Consider the following 17,500-nt stretch of genomic DNA (forward strand, 5'->3'; position numbering starts at 1 on the left):
TCACCCCGGTGGGTGGCGGCGGCAACTTGAAGGTCTTGCCGACAGGCTTGACAGGCACACAGGGCTTTCCATCGGCTGGCCGGGGCTCCGACTCACCCCCTCCACCCCCTAGCGGCGGCCACGGCCTTTTCTCCAGCCGCCCCACCTTGGCGTCGTCCTCTGGAGTCTTGCCGGGCACTGGGGCCTCCAGGTTGGGGTCCTTGGGGACGCGGCAGATGTCTGGCCGCTTGTAGATGCCCGGGGCATACTTGGGACTGGTCTGATTGGGGTCGGGCCGGGGAGGCGGCTTGTCACCGGCCGTCTCCTGCTTCTCCCACAACTTCTTGAGGCTGCTGATGCTGCTGGAACTAAACCTCTTGGCCTCCTCCTCCTCCCCGGCCGGCCCTGCCCGCAAGCCGTCCCCTCCCAGCACTGCTTTCAGCCCCTCCCCACCACCACTACCACCACCACACACACTAGACACACTCTCACTCATGGGGTCACCACGCCCCTCCCTCCCACTCTCCCCATCGCCCCCCGTGTCCTCCGTCCGTGTGTCCACCACCATGCCATTCTGCTGCTGCTGCTGCTCCTTCTGAGTGGTAGCTGCCGCTGCTGCTGCTGCAGCACTCTCCTCCTGGGTGGAAGGCTCAGTCTCCCTCACAAGGTTGGTCTTCCTCAGGCCTGCCCGCATGTCCATGAGGGCACTGTGGGGGTCGGGGGCCTCGGGGGCACCGCCATCCTCCTTAGCGGCAGTGGCGGCCGTCACCTCAGTGCGGCGCAGGGTTGGCTTGAAGTAAATCTTGCGCTGCTCTCGCTCACCAGGACTCTTCTCGAAGGGGCTCTTCACCTTCTTCAGGTTGGCCTTGAAGGCGGGCCGGTCAGCATCTTCTGGCTGGTTGGCAGGCTCGTCGGGGCCAGGCCCGCCGTTGTCCAGGTGCAGCGGTGGTGGCACCACCGGCTCTGCTATCCTGCTGCCCTTCTGCCGCAGACTTTCAAACAGCTCGGAGACCAGCTGGACGGCTGGGTCCTTCTGGCTGGGAGCAGAGGGTGCCTCGCTGACTGGGGCGGGGCTCTCCTCCTCCTCAGCTCGGCCACAAGTTTGAGCTCCAGCCCCTCCTTGGCTAGTGGGCCGGGGGGTTGGGGCCGAGGCTCCTCTTCCTCCACGCTCCCATCCCGGGACACCAGGGAAGCTGCATCCACCGATGGAGGGCTGCCCCCGCCAGGAGTGCCTTCCTCACCTGCCGGGGAGGAAGGCGTCTGCTGGCCCTCTGTATCTGCCGAGGATGATCCAGGACTCTTGGCAGGTGGCGGACCAGGTCGGGGACGCCCCTTCGGGCCTGATGGGGTAGGGCGGGGCGATAAGTTCTCTGTGGAGCGCACACTGTCACAAGAGTCAGAAGATTGGTCCCTGTGCCTCAGGCTCACCCCAAACCTTGCAGCAGGACTGGCATCAGTGGGGGCCGTGGCCTCCCCATCCACCGCTGCCTCTAGGCTGGGCTTGGCCTTTAGGGGCGGCCGGTCAGGTTCTGCGTCTCTCAGCCGCCACCGCGTCACACTGAGTGTGGGTCGCTCCACCCGTGGGGACTCCACTCCCTCATCCTCCACAGGCACAGCAGCACGCTGTGGGCTGGCAGCAGGCATGTCTGCCCGCCGCCGGGTGCGGGGTGAGGGGGCGGGTCGGGGCATTGGTCGTCGCCGGGCCTCTGGGGAGCAGCCTGGGGGAGGAGGCAGCTCCACCCCGCCAGGAGTCAGAGATGCTACTGTTGACTCTTCCATGAAGTCCTCGGGTGGCGGTGGCAGGTCGGGTGGTGGTGGCGGGAACTCTAGATCCGCCAGGCTGGGCTCCTTGGTGCGGCGGTCCCCACGGGCCATCTGAGGCCGTGGGCTGAGGCGGGTGATGATGGGAGACTGGGGTGGGAAGCCTCCCTGGGTGGAGTTGCTTCTGATCATGGATACACCACCCTTCTCATCCCCCTCTCCCTCCCCGGCCTCCTCTCCATCTCCTCCCTGGCTTTGGTCTTGAGGGGTGGGGTCCTCGGCAGGGGGTGGCACTCCCTGGGACAGGCCACTCTGCCGCAGGGACTCCAAGTAGGCCCCTATCCTGGCACCCTTGGGCAGTGTGCCGTAGCGGTTGATGGCGCGCTTCACATTGTGCACCTCCAGGGCAGCCACTGTCAGGTGTCTGCCACTGCCGCCCAGCCCACCACTCTGGCTCTCACATTTCTCCAAGCGGCTGCGGCGCACACGCTCACCCTTAGGGTCCCGCATGCCCATTGATGGCTTTTGTCTGTGAGGAGGCAATGTCAATCAGTGGACGAGGAACAGATGAGTGTCAAGACAATGCCTGACTCGCTGAGTTGTGTCACGTGTCAAGAAAGCTAGAAATGCACACTGAACAGTCTGGCCACAATACCTGAAAGACTGGAGGTGGGGCGGCTCTACTCTGAAGGTGGAGTGAGTGGCTGGCAAGCCCTGAGTGGCTGGCAAGGACTGGGCCCCCGAATCCTCTGTGTCGGGCGTCCGTTCTCTCAGCTCACTCTCACTCTCTGCGTCGTTGCTGCTGGCCAGGTCAGCCAGGTCCCTCTGGATGCCTGCACACCACACACTTATCAGGATGGCCTCACAGGAATTGTGCACACAGCTTCTCACTGATCATTTACTATTCTTAAAATGAATGCTATGTTTTTCTATTCAAGAGCAAACCAAATAAACATCTCTGAAAACACATCTTGTCAAATTAGATATTTTCTTCATTAAATCAATATCCTGATAAATTTAAAAGTTCATCAATGAAGACCAGAAAAAAAATCTACGTTATGAATCATTCTGTATTACACCCATTCACACCCTCACTCCAAGGCAAGTCACATCAAAGTATACCCAAGGAGAGAAAAGTATTAGTTAAGAATGAAAAGCCAAGAAAAACACACGTTAGGAAACTGAGGAGAAAGAACAGAAAAGCTGAACAGATGAATATTTAGTCAGTAACCCAAAAAAGTGCAAACTGTTAAGTGAGGAAGAATTCTTAGAGTAGTAGTAGAGGGAGGGGAGAAGAGAAGGATGGAAGGAGAGACAGGAAAGCAAGGAGGCTGGGAGGCAGGGAGACAAGGAGGTGAGAAGGCAAGGAGGTGAGAAGGCAGGGAGGCAGGCATTGCACGGGTTATTGTGTGGTGTTGTGGTGAATGGCATCGGTGTGGCTCCTTTCCAGACACATGAACAACACCTCACGTAGTTATGGTGTGAGTGCAGGTTAACTTTCTCTCTTTAATGATGAGTTAAGTGTGTGTCATTCCTCACCATTCATTAACCACCTTATGGGGCAGTGGTTTGTGTGTGTGCATTGTTAGCCCGTGTGTTTTTGAAGTACTGGCAATGATAAGAAGTAACTGCATATCAACTAACTACTTGCTATCGTACCAAAACTATACAGACTCAATTGTAAATCCATTTCTGTCTATATACACAATTAGATTCTTCAACAACTTGCAGAGTTATTATGTACACAGTCTCTGGCCCAACAGGATCCAAGAGTGAGTGATGCAAGGACGTCAGATTAATTCCTTGTGTCCTACACACTGAACCACGACTCCATGCTGTCCCACACCAAGGAATCCTGACCTCAAATATCCCAGCCATGCATTGAGGAGCAACCCAGCTGTTCATTCCTTTGTACAGTGTTTCCTCTATTCTCCAACAGAACATTTCAAATTACTTCTGATGACACTACAGTGACTACATGCTTATCTCAGGGAGTAAAACTTTTTATATAAATCAACTAAAGAGCTAAACTAAGCTAATAATTTAGAGTTAAGTAGTTATGCCTACAACTCTCGATACCACAAGACAATCGGCATCAACCTACACTTTTAGTTCATCACACTTTGACACTACACCTCACATCTCACTGTTCCCTTGGCTGCAGCTCCACCACTCACCACACCAAGCTACAGTACACCACTCTACACTTTCCACTTCAAGCTAGCAGGTGCTATTGCTTCTCCCACCTCAAACTGTCCCTCAGACAAGACAAGAGCAGAGAGAGACAGCAAGAAGGCAGAGAGGAAAGGACAGGGCTGAGAGACCGGATACCTTCAAAGATTTTGTCTATACCATTGAATTCATTAAGGTCATCAGCAGCACCTCCTCCAGGAAGCTCTTGGTCAGTGCAGGTGCTGTCCCTGAATGAACTGCAAAGAAACACAGAAAGGGGTTACTACTGCTGCTATCATTCACATCTTGACTATCACATGCATATCAGTCATTCAAGTGTCAATATTTCTATCAGGGTATGGCCACACACTACAATAACAAATGCTATTTGAGATTCACTTGAAAGTTGTTCAAGTGCATTACTGTGGTGTGTGTGTGTGTGTGTGTGTGTGTGTGTGTGTGTGTGTGTGTGTGTGTGTGTGTGTGTGTGTGTGTGTGTGTGTGTGTGTGTGTGTGTGTGTGTGTGTGTGTGTGTGTGTGTATTTACCCAGTTGTAGTTTTACAGGGCCTGGGCTTTATGCTTGTGTGGCCCCATCTCCATATCTACACTTATCCAATTTCTCTTTAAAACTGTGTGTGTGTGTGTGTAATTCACCTCGGTCGCCTACTGGTCACCCAGCCAGTCTTCCCCATTACGGAGCGAGCTCAGAGCCCATAGACCGACCTTCAGGTAGGACTGAGATCACAACACACTCCACACACCGGGAAAGTGAGACCACAGCCCCTCGAGTTACATCCCGTACCTATTTACTGCTAGGTGAACAGGGGCCACATATTAAGAGGCTTGCCCATTTGCCTCGCCGCTTACTGGGACTCGAACCCGCCCCTCTCGATTGTGAGTCGAGCGTGCTAACCACTACACTACGTGTGTGTGTGTGTGTGTGTGTGTGTGTGTGTGTGTAGTCACCTGGTCCTCTTGGGCGGTGCTGGTGCCTGCTTGCCCTTCTTGTTAGTGGCTCGGCGCAGTTGGACGACGGTGGAGCGTGCTGACAGAATGCCAGGGCCAGAACGCACATCCCGGGACAGGCTGGGACTGCTGCCCTCCTCCACTGTGTTGTGTTTGTTCTTGGTCCGTCTGAGGAAGAACAGAAGGAAAGATTAATGGAAGAACAATGAGGTGATTGTTTCTCATAAGAAGTATTTAATTAGCCTCAGTTACTCATGTTCTAAGATCTATCAATATACAAGCACAAGACTACAATGCTAGCTGTATCATACACTCACAAACACACAGTAGTAGCAGTGTTAGTAGTAGTAGTGGTGATAGTTGTTATAGTTGTAACAGTTCAGTGACAAACACACATACAAATTCACAAAAGGACTCACTGTCTGGAGGAGGAGGTCCTGGGGCTGGTGGGGAGCTGGTCCTCTCCACCCCAAGCCTGGTGAGCCCCTGACGGAGTGCCCCTCACCTTCCTGCCACCTCCCGCCGCCAGCTGCTGCTCCACCTCTGCAACAAGAACACAGACAGTACATAAACAGTTTCCACAACCTATGCAAGGACCTTAGATAGTGTTACCATTAGTCAGACAATGTTATCCTATATAAACTTCTACATTCACATCACAATTACCTCTGAACAGTCACATGTGAAAGAAAAAGTGTTATTCAGTTAATCTCAATGAAAACGATAGTGAGTTATGACTGAAAGGAACTAATAAAAGCCAACAAGAAATACTGTGAACTGAAATACACCAAGCAGTCACTGACCATGGAGCAGCTTAAACACAGAGAGATAAATACTGAACACTTAAACCATGACGCTGTAAGTTGTGGCATTCCTCAACAATTCTGTCAACACACACACACACACACACACACACACACACACACACACACACACACACACACACACACACACACACACACTGCGTAGTGTAGTGGTTACCACGCTCGACTCACACTCGAGAGGGTCCCGGTTCGAGTCCCGGAGGCGGCGAGGCAAATGGGTAAGCCTCTTAATGTGTGGCCCCTGTTCACCTAGCAGTAAATAGGTACGGGATGTAACTCGACGGGTTGTGGCCTCGCTTTCCTGGTGTGTGGAGTGTGTTGTGGTCTCAGTCCTAACCGAAGATCAGTCTATGAGCTCTGAGCTCGTTCCGTAATGGGGAAGACTGGCTGGGTGACCAGCAGGCGACCGAGGTGAATTACACACACACACACACACACACACACACACACACACACACACACACACACACAACCGTAACCTTCATCTTTCATCTGCCTGACTCATTACTTTCTTATTAAAAAATTTGGGTGGGATAGACACAGCACACATACACACACACACACACACACACACACACACACACACACACACACACACACACACACACACACATTGAGAAACCAAGAAACACATAAGGGAGTGACATTGTAAAGGCTATACTTCCTACCATCAACTGAACTGAACTGAACACACACCCTCAGTGATTGAAGTCTCCTGGAACATTGTCTCCAGAGCATGGTGGATGTGTGAGAAGGTTGGGCGGTCACCAGGATTCCACAGCCAGCATTGTTTCATCAGTTCATACACTCACCGGACATCCCTGAGGACAGTCCATTCGATAGCCAGACTCCAGCAGGTGGTACACATTGGTCAGATCAACTCCAGGGTACGGTGAGACTCCATAGGTGGCAAACTCCCATAGAAGGATGCCAAACGCCCACACATCAGACTGTCAGGGAAGGTGACAGGTGGTGAGGGTTAGTGTTGTGGTGATTTGTGGAAATGTACACTTCTTATTTTTGCTCACTTACCTATTATATTCTCTCTCTCTCTCTCTCTCTCTCTCTCTCTCTCTCTCTCTCTCTCTCTCTAAAATCTATCTATTCTCTCACTTTCAATCTCTCTCTCTGAAACATATATATATTATTATTTATTCTACTCTCTCTCTCTCTCTCTTTCATCTCACCTTAGTAGAGAATTTATTATAGGCCAGACCCTCCGGCGCTGTCCACTTGATGGGGAACTTGGCGCCGGCGTGGGCAGTGTAGGTGTCATCCCTCATGAGCCTTGCCAGCCCAAAGTCCGCCACCTTCACTAAATGGTTCTCCCCCACCAGGCAGTTCCTTGCTGCCAGGTCCCTGTGGAGAGATATTAAGGTTATGAGGGTTTACAGTGTTTTTGTTATATTTATTGAGAGTTTGGTATTCTTAGATTTAACCCCTTCAATACTGGGATGCATTTTACCTTGATTTTTGGGTATTATTAGTTGGTTTTATTTGCATTAGGAAGAGTCTATGGAGGTCAAAAAAATTAACTTCTTCAGTACTGGGACACATTTTTACCATGAGTTTTGGGTATAATTTGACAATTTTATTTACATTAGGAAAGGTCTATGGAGGTCAGAAGATTAATGGCCAAAGTCTTCACTATTTTAATCCTCACATAAGTTTCTGAAGCTGTATAAAATTACCAAATAGTAAGCAGAATAGATATGAATACGTGTCATGGTACTGAAAGGGTTAAAGACCAGTCTTCACTATTCTTATCCCAACGTGTGTTTCCGAAGCTGTACAAAATTGCCAAACAGTAACCAGAATATGAAAATAAGCCCTGGTACTGAGATCAAAGGATGACTCAATTTAACTCCTTGATGTGTTTCCATATTCATTCTGATGACTATTTGGTGATTTTCCAAAGTTTTAGAAACTTTTATGGGACATTAAAATAGTGAAGACTGGCCAATAATCTTCTTACCTCTAATGACCCTTCCTATTGTCAATAAAATGGTCTAATCTTACACAAACCTCAAGGTAAAAATATGCCACAGTATTGAAGAGGTTAAAATAGTGAAGACTAAGGACATTAATCTTCTAACCTCCATAGATCCTTCCTAATGTCAATAAACATTGAATTGTACACAAATCTCAAGGTAAAAATGTGTCCCAGTACTGAAGGGGTTAATGGAAAGCCATGACATTTTAACAGTAACAGGATCCAAATGAAGATTAAAATATTTCAGGAAAGATTATGATACTTAACAATAACAAAAGTGAAAGGTTAGAATATTTTTGGAGAAGTTACACAGGAAAGAAAAGGCTCTGTTTAACAGGGAGAGTGATGTAAGAAGGAAAGGTTAAGAAATGGGAGTGACAGAGGAATAGAAAGGTTACAAGATTACAGAAAAGTTACTTTACATGGGTAGGAAAGGTTAAGAAATGGGAGATAGAAGACAGGAAAGGTTACAAAAATTAGAGAAAAGTGATCTTGTTATGGAGAGGTTACGGTCAGGAAAGAGAGAAATGACACCCAAGGAAAGTTGATCACATGACAACTCACACCTAACCACCACCAAAACCTGTTTCAAGCGGGTTACACAGCTCTCTCTCTCTCTCTCTCTCTCTGCCCTACCACATTCCCCTCCACCACAAACACCCAAATTTTCACTCTCTAAATTGACAATCAGTATCAAGTTTCCTTTTCCTTCCTTATGTCGACCCAGAACAATTTTTCATCTCTTTGACATTTGAGTGTAGTATGTGCTTCCTATTTACCTGTTTTTACACTGTTACTGCTTCCTGTCCTCCATGTTCTGAGTACCAATAATGTGTTTCCTCATTGCTCACCACTGGCCAAACATTTCTCTTACCCTTTACAGCAATAATGTTTCTTACACCTTCCCTTTCCAGTACATGCCTGTTATTTTGGCTCCTGTCTTACTGTGGATCTATCTGTGTTAAGAGGTGCCCTTATCCTTCACAAGGTCTTCATGTTCTCTCTTACAATTACCATCAGTGCTACAACTCTTCATTCATTCTCTAGTCATCACCTGCATATAACATTCATCTGCTCTTCCCTTATAATTACTATCAACTCCTTCATTTGTTCTCTAATAAATACTTGCACAAAATCTTCTCTTTTCTTCCCTTGCAGTCGTTTGTTCCTTGTCAAGTAATTATCTGTGTATGAAATTTGTCTCCTCTCCCTTTGCAATTATCATCTATACCTCAAGACTTTAGTTCCTTCCCTAATAAGTACCTGGACAAATAATTCCTTTCCTCGTTCGTTGCAGTTGATCATTCCTTGGCTATCAATCACCTCAATACAGTTTCCTCTCCTTCTGCAATTATTATCTATACCTCAAGTCCTTAGTTCCTTCCCTGATAAGTACCTGGACAAATCATTCCTCTCCTCTTCCCTTGCAGTCAATCATTCCTTGGCTATTAAATACCTAAGTACAAACTTCTCGTTTTCCTTTACAATCATCACCTGTGCTATAAATCCTTCATTCTTTGCCTATTAACATCTTTCCATATTCATTCTGCTATTTGGTGATTTTATACAGCTTCAGAACCTCATGTAGCAGTTTAAATAGTGAAGATTGTGGCCTTTAATCTTCTGACTTCCTTAGACCCTTGTTAATGCCAGTAAAATGGTCTAATGGTACACAAATCTCAAGGCAGAAATGTGTTCCAGTCCTGAAGGGGGGAAGAGTGTGGCCATTAATCTTCTGACATTTATAGATCCTTGCTAATGTCAATAAAATGGTCTAATGGTACACAAATCTCATGGTAGAAATGTGTCCCAGTACTGAAGGGGTTAAAATAATGAAGTGTGGCCATTAATCTTCAAACATCCATAAACCCTTGCTAATGTCAATAAAATGGTCTAATGGTATACAAATCTCAAGGCAGAAAAGTGTCCCAGTACTGAAGGGGTTAATTACCTGTGTATGAAATTCCTCTCCTCCAGGTACTCCATGGCTGAGGCGACCTGTGTGGCCATGTAGAGCAGCACCACCTCGTTCACCTCCTCGTGGCTACACACCCGCAGGTAGTCCAGCAGGTTGCCACGCGTCATGAACTCCGTCACTATGTAAAAGGGCGGCTCCCTGGTGCACACGCCCAGCAGCTGCACCAGGTTGGGGTGCTTCATGGCCTTCATGATGGCCGCCTCCTCCAGGAAGTCCTTTAGGGCCATGGTGTCCTCCTGCAGGCACACCACCAACAAAATACTTCAAACACTCTTAAAAGGATTTCAAAACACTACAAAAACACTTAACTTCTAGGAAACACTTGAGAAACACTTAAAATACTTGGAAATATTTCAAAACAATTAAATACACTTGAAAAGCATTAGAAAATTTAAAGCAATTGAGAAACACCTCTAAGATTCTTCTAATTGTTTCTTGTTATTGTCATGCTGTTGGTTTTCCTTCTCTAATTGTTTTTTTCCTTCCCTCTGTGTCTCCTCTAATTGTTTTCTTTCGTGTATGCCTGTTTATTATTGTTGCCCCTCCTTTTCCTCCTCCTCCTCCTCCTACTTATCATGACTCAAAGGTTCAACTATCTTTATTATTTCCTCTCATTGCTTGACTTCTTTTTATCATGCTTTTCCTGTTTATTTGACATTTCTCATATCATAGTACAACATACTTTACTACTACTACTATTACTACTACTACTACTACTACTACTACTACTACTACTACTACTATTACAAACTCTGTCCATATTACCCTAAGATTATGAACACTAAGGTAACTGGCTTTAACAGATGTACCTTTGAGAAGATATCAGAAAGAGCTAGACACATTTGATAAGGCCTCAGAATAAATCCGCTACCTTGAGACAAGCATAAGATCAGGGCTACAAGACAATCAACACTACAACAGCCGATATTAAGGTTTTCATGGCCAGAGATGTATTTTTTCAACATGGCCTTAAAGACACAACTATCACTACTATAGAGGGTTAAGTTAAATCAAGAAAATAAACAAGGAAGGTCCATTAAGAAAACTACTACCACCACAACTGACCTGGAAGTTTTGATGGCCACACAGACATTATTTCTTCAATGTGGCCTTATACAAACAACTATTACAATTACAGAGAGTTAAATGGATAATGGAGTGACATCAAGACATCTATTACTTCAACAGCTCACCTGAAGTCTTGACAGCCACACAAACATTTCTTCAACATGACTTTATAAACATAACTATAGATCGTCCAATAAAGTGACACCAAGACTAACTACTATTTAAACAGCTCACCTTAATAATTTTGAATGGCCACACAAACACAATTTCTCGAACACAGCTTTATAAACACAAATAAGACAACTACTATTACTCAAACAGCTCACCTTAAAAGTTTTGACAGCCACACAGATGTTGTACCTCTTCCACACAGCCTCGTAAAATAATTTCTTGAACATAGCTTTATAAACACAAATAAGACAACTACTATTACTCAAACAGCTCACCTTAAGAGTCTTGACGGCCACACAGATGTTGTACCTCTTCCACACAGCCTCGTACACATCGCCATACTGTCCACCTCCCAGCTTGTGCTTCATGGCAATATCTGTGCGCTCTATCTCCCACTCATCCGGCTCTGTGGGGCGAGAGGAGGGCACGACGTCTGAAATTTGTGGCGTTGTTGGAAATACCCTGCCCGTGTGACAGCGCTTTGAGAACACGCGTGGTGGTCAGCGTTTGTGACGGCTGAGCGCAGCGTCACACGGATTATTTCCCACAACACCACATCTTGTAATTCACTTCATGCGGGAGGTTTTATACATCTAATGCAAATGTTAGGGGGTCAAGAGGCAATGCTGTGACTTATTGGATGACGTAAGGGGGTGTAAAGGAGTCATTTTCTTAGTTTATATATATCACTGTTGCTTGTTCTCTCTCTCTCTCTCTCTCTCTCTCTCTCTCTCTCTCTCTCTCTCTCTCTCTCTCTCTCTCTCTCTCTCTCTCTCTCCTATTCATACGACTCAAGAAAGAAGCAGAAAAAATGAGCCAGATAGAATGTACATGTATGGTAAGAATTAAATCAAGGTAGTGGATGATTCTGTCTTGTTTTGCAGGAATATCAAAGTTCACAAGTTGCCAGTGCACTCACCTCTCTCTCTCTCTCTCTCTCTCTCTCTCTCTCTCTCTCTCTCTCTCTCTCTCTCTCTCTCTCTCTCATCATTTCTTCCTCCTCTTTCTCATGTCTGTAATTCATTTCCAACTATTCTTACTTCCCCTTTTTATTACCACACACACACACACACACACACACACACACACACACCTTTTCCATTACTTCACCTACTCCTTTATCTTCTCATTCTTTCCCTCTTAAAGTAACATTACCTCATATCCTTCACTCACTCACACACACACACACACACACACACACACACACACACACACACCAGGGGTCAGGCCAAATACAGTGGGCTTGTTCCTCTTGGGCGCTGGGTAGAGGAGCTGTGTGATAAGACCATCGGCGTGCTGTGAGTGATGGTGCACCAGCTCGGCCAAAGTGTTGAAACGGAACTCAGACGACACGTACAGCTGTGGACGGAAGAAATAGATATGTGTAGTAGTGTATTATTTTATTTACGCATTTATTTATTTATTTACTTATTCATTGATGTATTTATCTATTTACTTATCATTCTTTCTTTCCTGTGTGTGTGTGTGTGTGTGTGTGTAAATCTGACCAAGGGTAACAATATCAATTATACACAAAGGCCCACTGAGATCCCAGTCCCCAAGCAGGTCTGAGAGAGTTAGGGTGTCAACTTAATGTGTCCAGACTGAAGTATATTGGGATTGTGGTATACATGAGTAAGTATGAGTGTAAGCGTGGTAACTTTACATACAAAGGCCTTGCTGTATATGTCAACCAATATTAACTACTTTCTTGATCAATTCTCCACAATAACTTCACCTAGAAAAAAAAAATAAATAAATAAATAAATAAATAAAAAAAAGAAGGGAAAACTAACCTAACCTAATGAACACAAATAAAACTAACCCAAACCAAAAACCTAACCGTAAAACAACAAACCTATTCAAACGTAACCTAACCCAACCTAACCTAATGTATCCTAAACTAACTGCTACACAGTAAATCAAATTAAACCTTACCTAACCTAACCACAAACCTAACACAAAAATTTAACCTACAGAATATTTAAAGACGCAAAACTAACGAGAAAAAACAACACAAGGAATGCAAGCAAAGAATTCACCAAATGTATGAATGAGGATGAGCGTCAAACAGGTTCAAGGCGACTAACAACTGGTAACACTGGACTGGGTGAGAACAAGACCAGTATTCAGAAACGCTTTGCCCTCTCACGACGGCTATCTTCAAAGGCTCCAACTGAAGATACTCATGTTTTTAAGAGTATTTCTATATTTCTGGTGATACATTAGCAAGATTTCTAGTTTAGCATAAAGAGAAACTGTGGCCTTAGCTGAAGATACTCATGTTTTTAGGGGTATTTTTTGTTTCTGGTGATAAATTAGTAAGATTTTTTGTTTAGTATAAAGAGTAACTGTCTTAAAAACCCCGCTAGTTGTCTCTGGGCACTTGAAAAATTGTCATGGTGAGTGAGCAAGTAATTTCTGAATATGGCAATAAGGATGACAGCACAGAGAAAGAGAAAGAGAAAGAGAAAGAGAGAGAGAGAGAGAGAGAGAGAGAGAGAGAGAGAGAGTGGGGGGTGGTGGTATATAAGGCAAGAGAAGAGTTACATTATGCATCAAGGGACAAGGGAAGGCTAGGTAAGGCTGTCTAGAATAGGTGACTGTTGGTAGCACTGCAAGGAGAAGAATATTAAAAAGAGAGACGAGAGAGAGAGAGAGAGAGAGAGAGAGAGAGAGAGAGAGAGAGAGAGAGAGAGAGAGAGAGAGAGAGAGAGAGAGAGAGAGAGAGAGAGAGAGAGAGAGAGAGAGAGAAAGAAAGAAAGAAAGAAAGAAAGAAAGAAAGAAAGAAAGAAAGAAAGAAAGAAAGAAAGAAAGAAAGAAAGAAAGAAAGAAAGTGTGTGTGTGTGTGTGTGTGTGTGTGTGTGTGTGTGTGTGTGTGTGTGTGTGTGTGTGTGTGTGTGTGTGTGTGTGTGTGTGTGTGTGTGTGTGTGTGTGTGTGTGTGTGTGTGTGTGTGTGTGTGTGTGTGTGTGTGGGGTGGGTGTGGCAATGTTGTGATGACAAGTACAGCTGCAGGGAGGAAAGCTTGTGGCAGTCAGGTTTGATATAAATAGTAAAATACCAACTTCTCTCACTTTATCCTCCTGGACACATCTTAAACCCCTTCAGTACTGGGACACATTTCTACTACGAGTTTTGGACACGAGACAATTTTATTTATATTACCATTTTATTGACAGTAGGAAAGGTCTACGGAGGTCAGAAGATTAATGGGCAGAGTCTTCACAATTCTAATCCCTCACATAAGTTTCTGAAGCTGTATAAAATCACCAAATAGTCACCAGAATGAATATGAAAATGTGAGATTTGTGTATGATTAGACTATTTTATTGAGATTTGGAAGGGTCTATGGAGATCAGAAGATTAATGGCCAGTCTTCATTATTTTTAATCCCCCACATAAGTTTCTAAAGCTGTACAAAATCACCATGCAGTAAGCTGAATGAATATGAAAAAAAGTCATGGTGCTGGAGAGATTAATATCAGATCTTCATTTCTCTGGTAACATCTCAATTTCAAAACTTCTAAACAATCTCCATTAACACCAAAAACATCTTTAAACTCTCAAGTACCACACAAACTTAACTTCTCTTCTAGTACCATTTAAATAAAAAAAAAAGCTTCTAATAAACACGTTTTCTATAACATAACATCCATATAAACTGAGAGCCATCCAAACCACACATCCCTTTAACAGTACAAGCCTCACTCCTACACCTCTACACCTTCACACCTTAAAGCCACTGACCTTTCACCTCTCACAGCTCTTCCCTTAACTCGCCATAATACCCTTCAACTCCCTCAAGCCCCTTCCACCCACAACTTGGACCCATCACCTTCAATTTCACCATCACAACTCTATGGACACTCTGGACTTGAATAATCATGCACAACTCACTCCAAACTCTATCTAAACCTATTACTTAACAGCTTCAGTTCTGGGATGCATTTTTACCTTGAGTTTTGTGTACAATTAGGCCATTTTATTGACATTAGGAAGTGTCTATGGAGGTCAGAAGATTAATGGTCACAGTCTTCACTATTTTAACCCCTTCAGTTCTTGGACAAATTTTTACCTTGAGTTTTGTGTACAATTAGGCCATTTTATTGACATTAGGAAGGGTCTATGGAGGTCAGAAGTTTAATGGCCACAGTCTTCACTATTTTTATCCCCATGTAAGTTTCTGAAGCTGTATAAAATCACCAGAATGAATATGGAAACAAATAATGGTACAGAAAGGGTTAAATGGTCTAAACTGTATCTGGACCAGGACACTTAACACATTCAGTAACATGACATGTTTCCATACTCATTCTGGTGACTATTTGGTGATTTTATACAGCTTCAGAAACTTATATGAGGGATTAAAATAGTGAAGACTGGCCATTAATCTTCTGACCTCCACAGACCCTTTCCTAATGACAATAAAATGGTCTAATCACACACAAATCTCAAGGTAAAAATGTGTCCCAGAACTGAAGGGGTTAAGCACAACTCTCTCTGGACTCTCTCAAGACCTGAACACTTAAGGATGTGACTCTGGTCCATATTCTAAAATGCTTTGCGCTCTCACCATCACTGCTCACCATCACTGCTTTCCAAAGGCTTCAGTTGACAATAATCATGTTTTTAAGAGTATTTTTATGGTTCTGGTGATAGATTGGTAAGATTTCTAGTTTATTAAAATGAGAAACTGTCTTGAAAATCCAGCTAATTGTCTCTGTGGCCTTGGAAAATTGTAATAGTGAGAGAATAAAGTGTTTTCTACAGTATTTTTATGGTTCTGGTGATAGATTGGCAAGATTTCTAGTTAATTAAAAGAGGAAACTGTCTTGAAAACCTGGGTAGTTGTTTCTGTGGCCTTGGAAAATTGTTGTGGTGAGAAGGGAAGGCGTTTCTGAATAAGGGCGTCTAACTAACAACGATTTTCCACCTGTTGTCATCTGTCTCCTCTCCATCTCACTAATGCAAGAGTTCACCTTTGCTTTTTTGTCCCCCTTCACTGGTAAACTTTGGCTCTCCCTCTCTCTCTCTCTCTCTCTCTCTCTCTCTCTCTCTCTCTCTCTCTGCTTCTGTTTGTTTTTTCCCTCACTTTCCAAGCCTCAAATGACATTATTGGTGTGTTGGTGTGTTTTTCAGAGTAATGTTGGTTTTGTGGTCATCTCTGTGAATTTTTCGGTAAGAGCATTAAAGTAGCTGGTTTTTTTTTTTTATTACTCTCTCTCTCTCTCTCTCTCTCTCTCTCTCTCTCTCTCTCTCTCTCCTCTTAGTCTCCATGCAGCAAGTAAGTGTAATATGTAATGGACTTTCCTTCAGACATACAAACAAGTGGAAGATCAAATGTCTCTCTAAGGAACCCAAACATTGTACCTTTAAGCCAGTAAAGGAGAAATTAAAGGTCCAAAACCCCCAACACAGAACCTTTAGCAATAACAAACCTCACCCAAAACAACCCACAAAATAAACTCACACCTCAATAAAACACCCCAAAAAGACTCAGACACCCTTCTAAAACACACCAAAAAGACTAGAAACCTTCTAAAATGCTACAAAAAGACTAGAAACTCTCTAAAACACACCAAAAAGACTAGAAACCCTCTAAAACACACCAAAAGACTAGAAACCTTTTAAAACACACCAAAAAGACTAGAAACCCTCTAAAACACCCCAAAAAGACTAGAAACCCTCTAAAACACACCAAAAGACTAGAAACCCTTTAAAACACACCAAAAAGACTAGAAACCCTCTAAAACACCCCAAAAAGACTAGAAACCCTCTAAAACACACCAAAAAGACTAGAAACCTTTTAAAATGCTACAAAAAGACTAGAAACCCTCTAAAACACAAAAAGACTAGAAACCTTCTAAAATGCTACAAAAAGACTAGAAACCCTCTAAAATACCCCAAACAGACTAGAAACCCTCTAAAACACCCCAAAAAGACTAGAAACCCTCTAAAACACACCAAAAAGATTCAAACACTCTAAAACACCCCTAAAAGACTAGACACCCCAAAAAAGACAAAAAATTCCCTAAAACACCCATAAAAAGACTCGGATACACTCAAAATACCCCAAAGAGACTCAGACACCTTTTAAAACACCCGATGAAGACAGATACCCTTTAAAACACCCAAAAAATCTAGACACCCCTAATGACAACAGTAAGGAATGCCACAATACCTTCGATCCATCATCCTCATTGATACGGTAGTGGTAGACCCTTCCATTGTAGCGCAGGGAGATGGAACGCTGGCCAGGCGAACTCTCTGACTCTCTCACCAAGAAGGACCCATTGATGCCCGAGGAGAGGAGGTACTCAGCTGTGTTCCGCGATATGGGGCCATGGTACCAGGAGTGCTTTTCCAGGGAGTTGACAGGGGTGATGTAGTTGGAGGGCACCCAGCCAACCTCTCCCGACCCTGCATGAGCCTCGCACCACTCCCCAGACTTGTTGTAGCTCAGCACTCGCACTTGTTCGCCTGTAGAAGTAATGGCTGTGAGTCTTTTGTGGTGTGATTTAGGGTGAGTTGTGATAGGAACGCCTTCAGTGTCATGACGTGTTTCCATATTCATTCTGGTGACTAT

General features: G+C 44.6%; 1 protein-coding gene across 1 annotated transcript in view; it reads right to left on the minus strand.

The window, feature by feature from the left end:
* The window catches only part of LOC123513640 (tyrosine-protein kinase Abl-like), a 54,755-nt gene that overhangs the window by 1,397 nt on the left and 35,858 nt on the right, over nt 1-17,500 (minus strand). The window contains 13 exon segments of the mRNA XM_045270915.1: nt 1-1,062; nt 1,065-2,269; nt 2,396-2,573; nt 4,072-4,169; nt 4,880-5,047; nt 5,299-5,422; nt 6,400-6,512; nt 6,514-6,653; nt 6,891-7,062; nt 9,648-9,910; nt 11,189-11,346; nt 12,131-12,272; nt 17,096-17,394. The exon segment at nt 1-1,062 is cut by the window's left edge and continues 1,397 nt beyond it. Of these exon segments, the coding sequence (XP_045126850.1) occupies nt 1-1,062; nt 1,065-2,269; nt 2,396-2,573; nt 4,072-4,169; nt 4,880-5,047; nt 5,299-5,422; nt 6,400-6,512; nt 6,514-6,653; nt 6,891-7,062; nt 9,648-9,910; nt 11,189-11,346; nt 12,131-12,272; nt 17,096-17,394 (4,122 nt within the window).

This window comes from Portunus trituberculatus, chromosome 36, assembly GCF_017591435.1.
Source record: "Portunus trituberculatus isolate SZX2019 chromosome 36, ASM1759143v1, whole genome shotgun sequence".
Classification (NCBI taxonomy): domain Eukaryota; kingdom Metazoa; phylum Arthropoda; class Malacostraca; order Decapoda; family Portunidae; genus Portunus; species Portunus trituberculatus.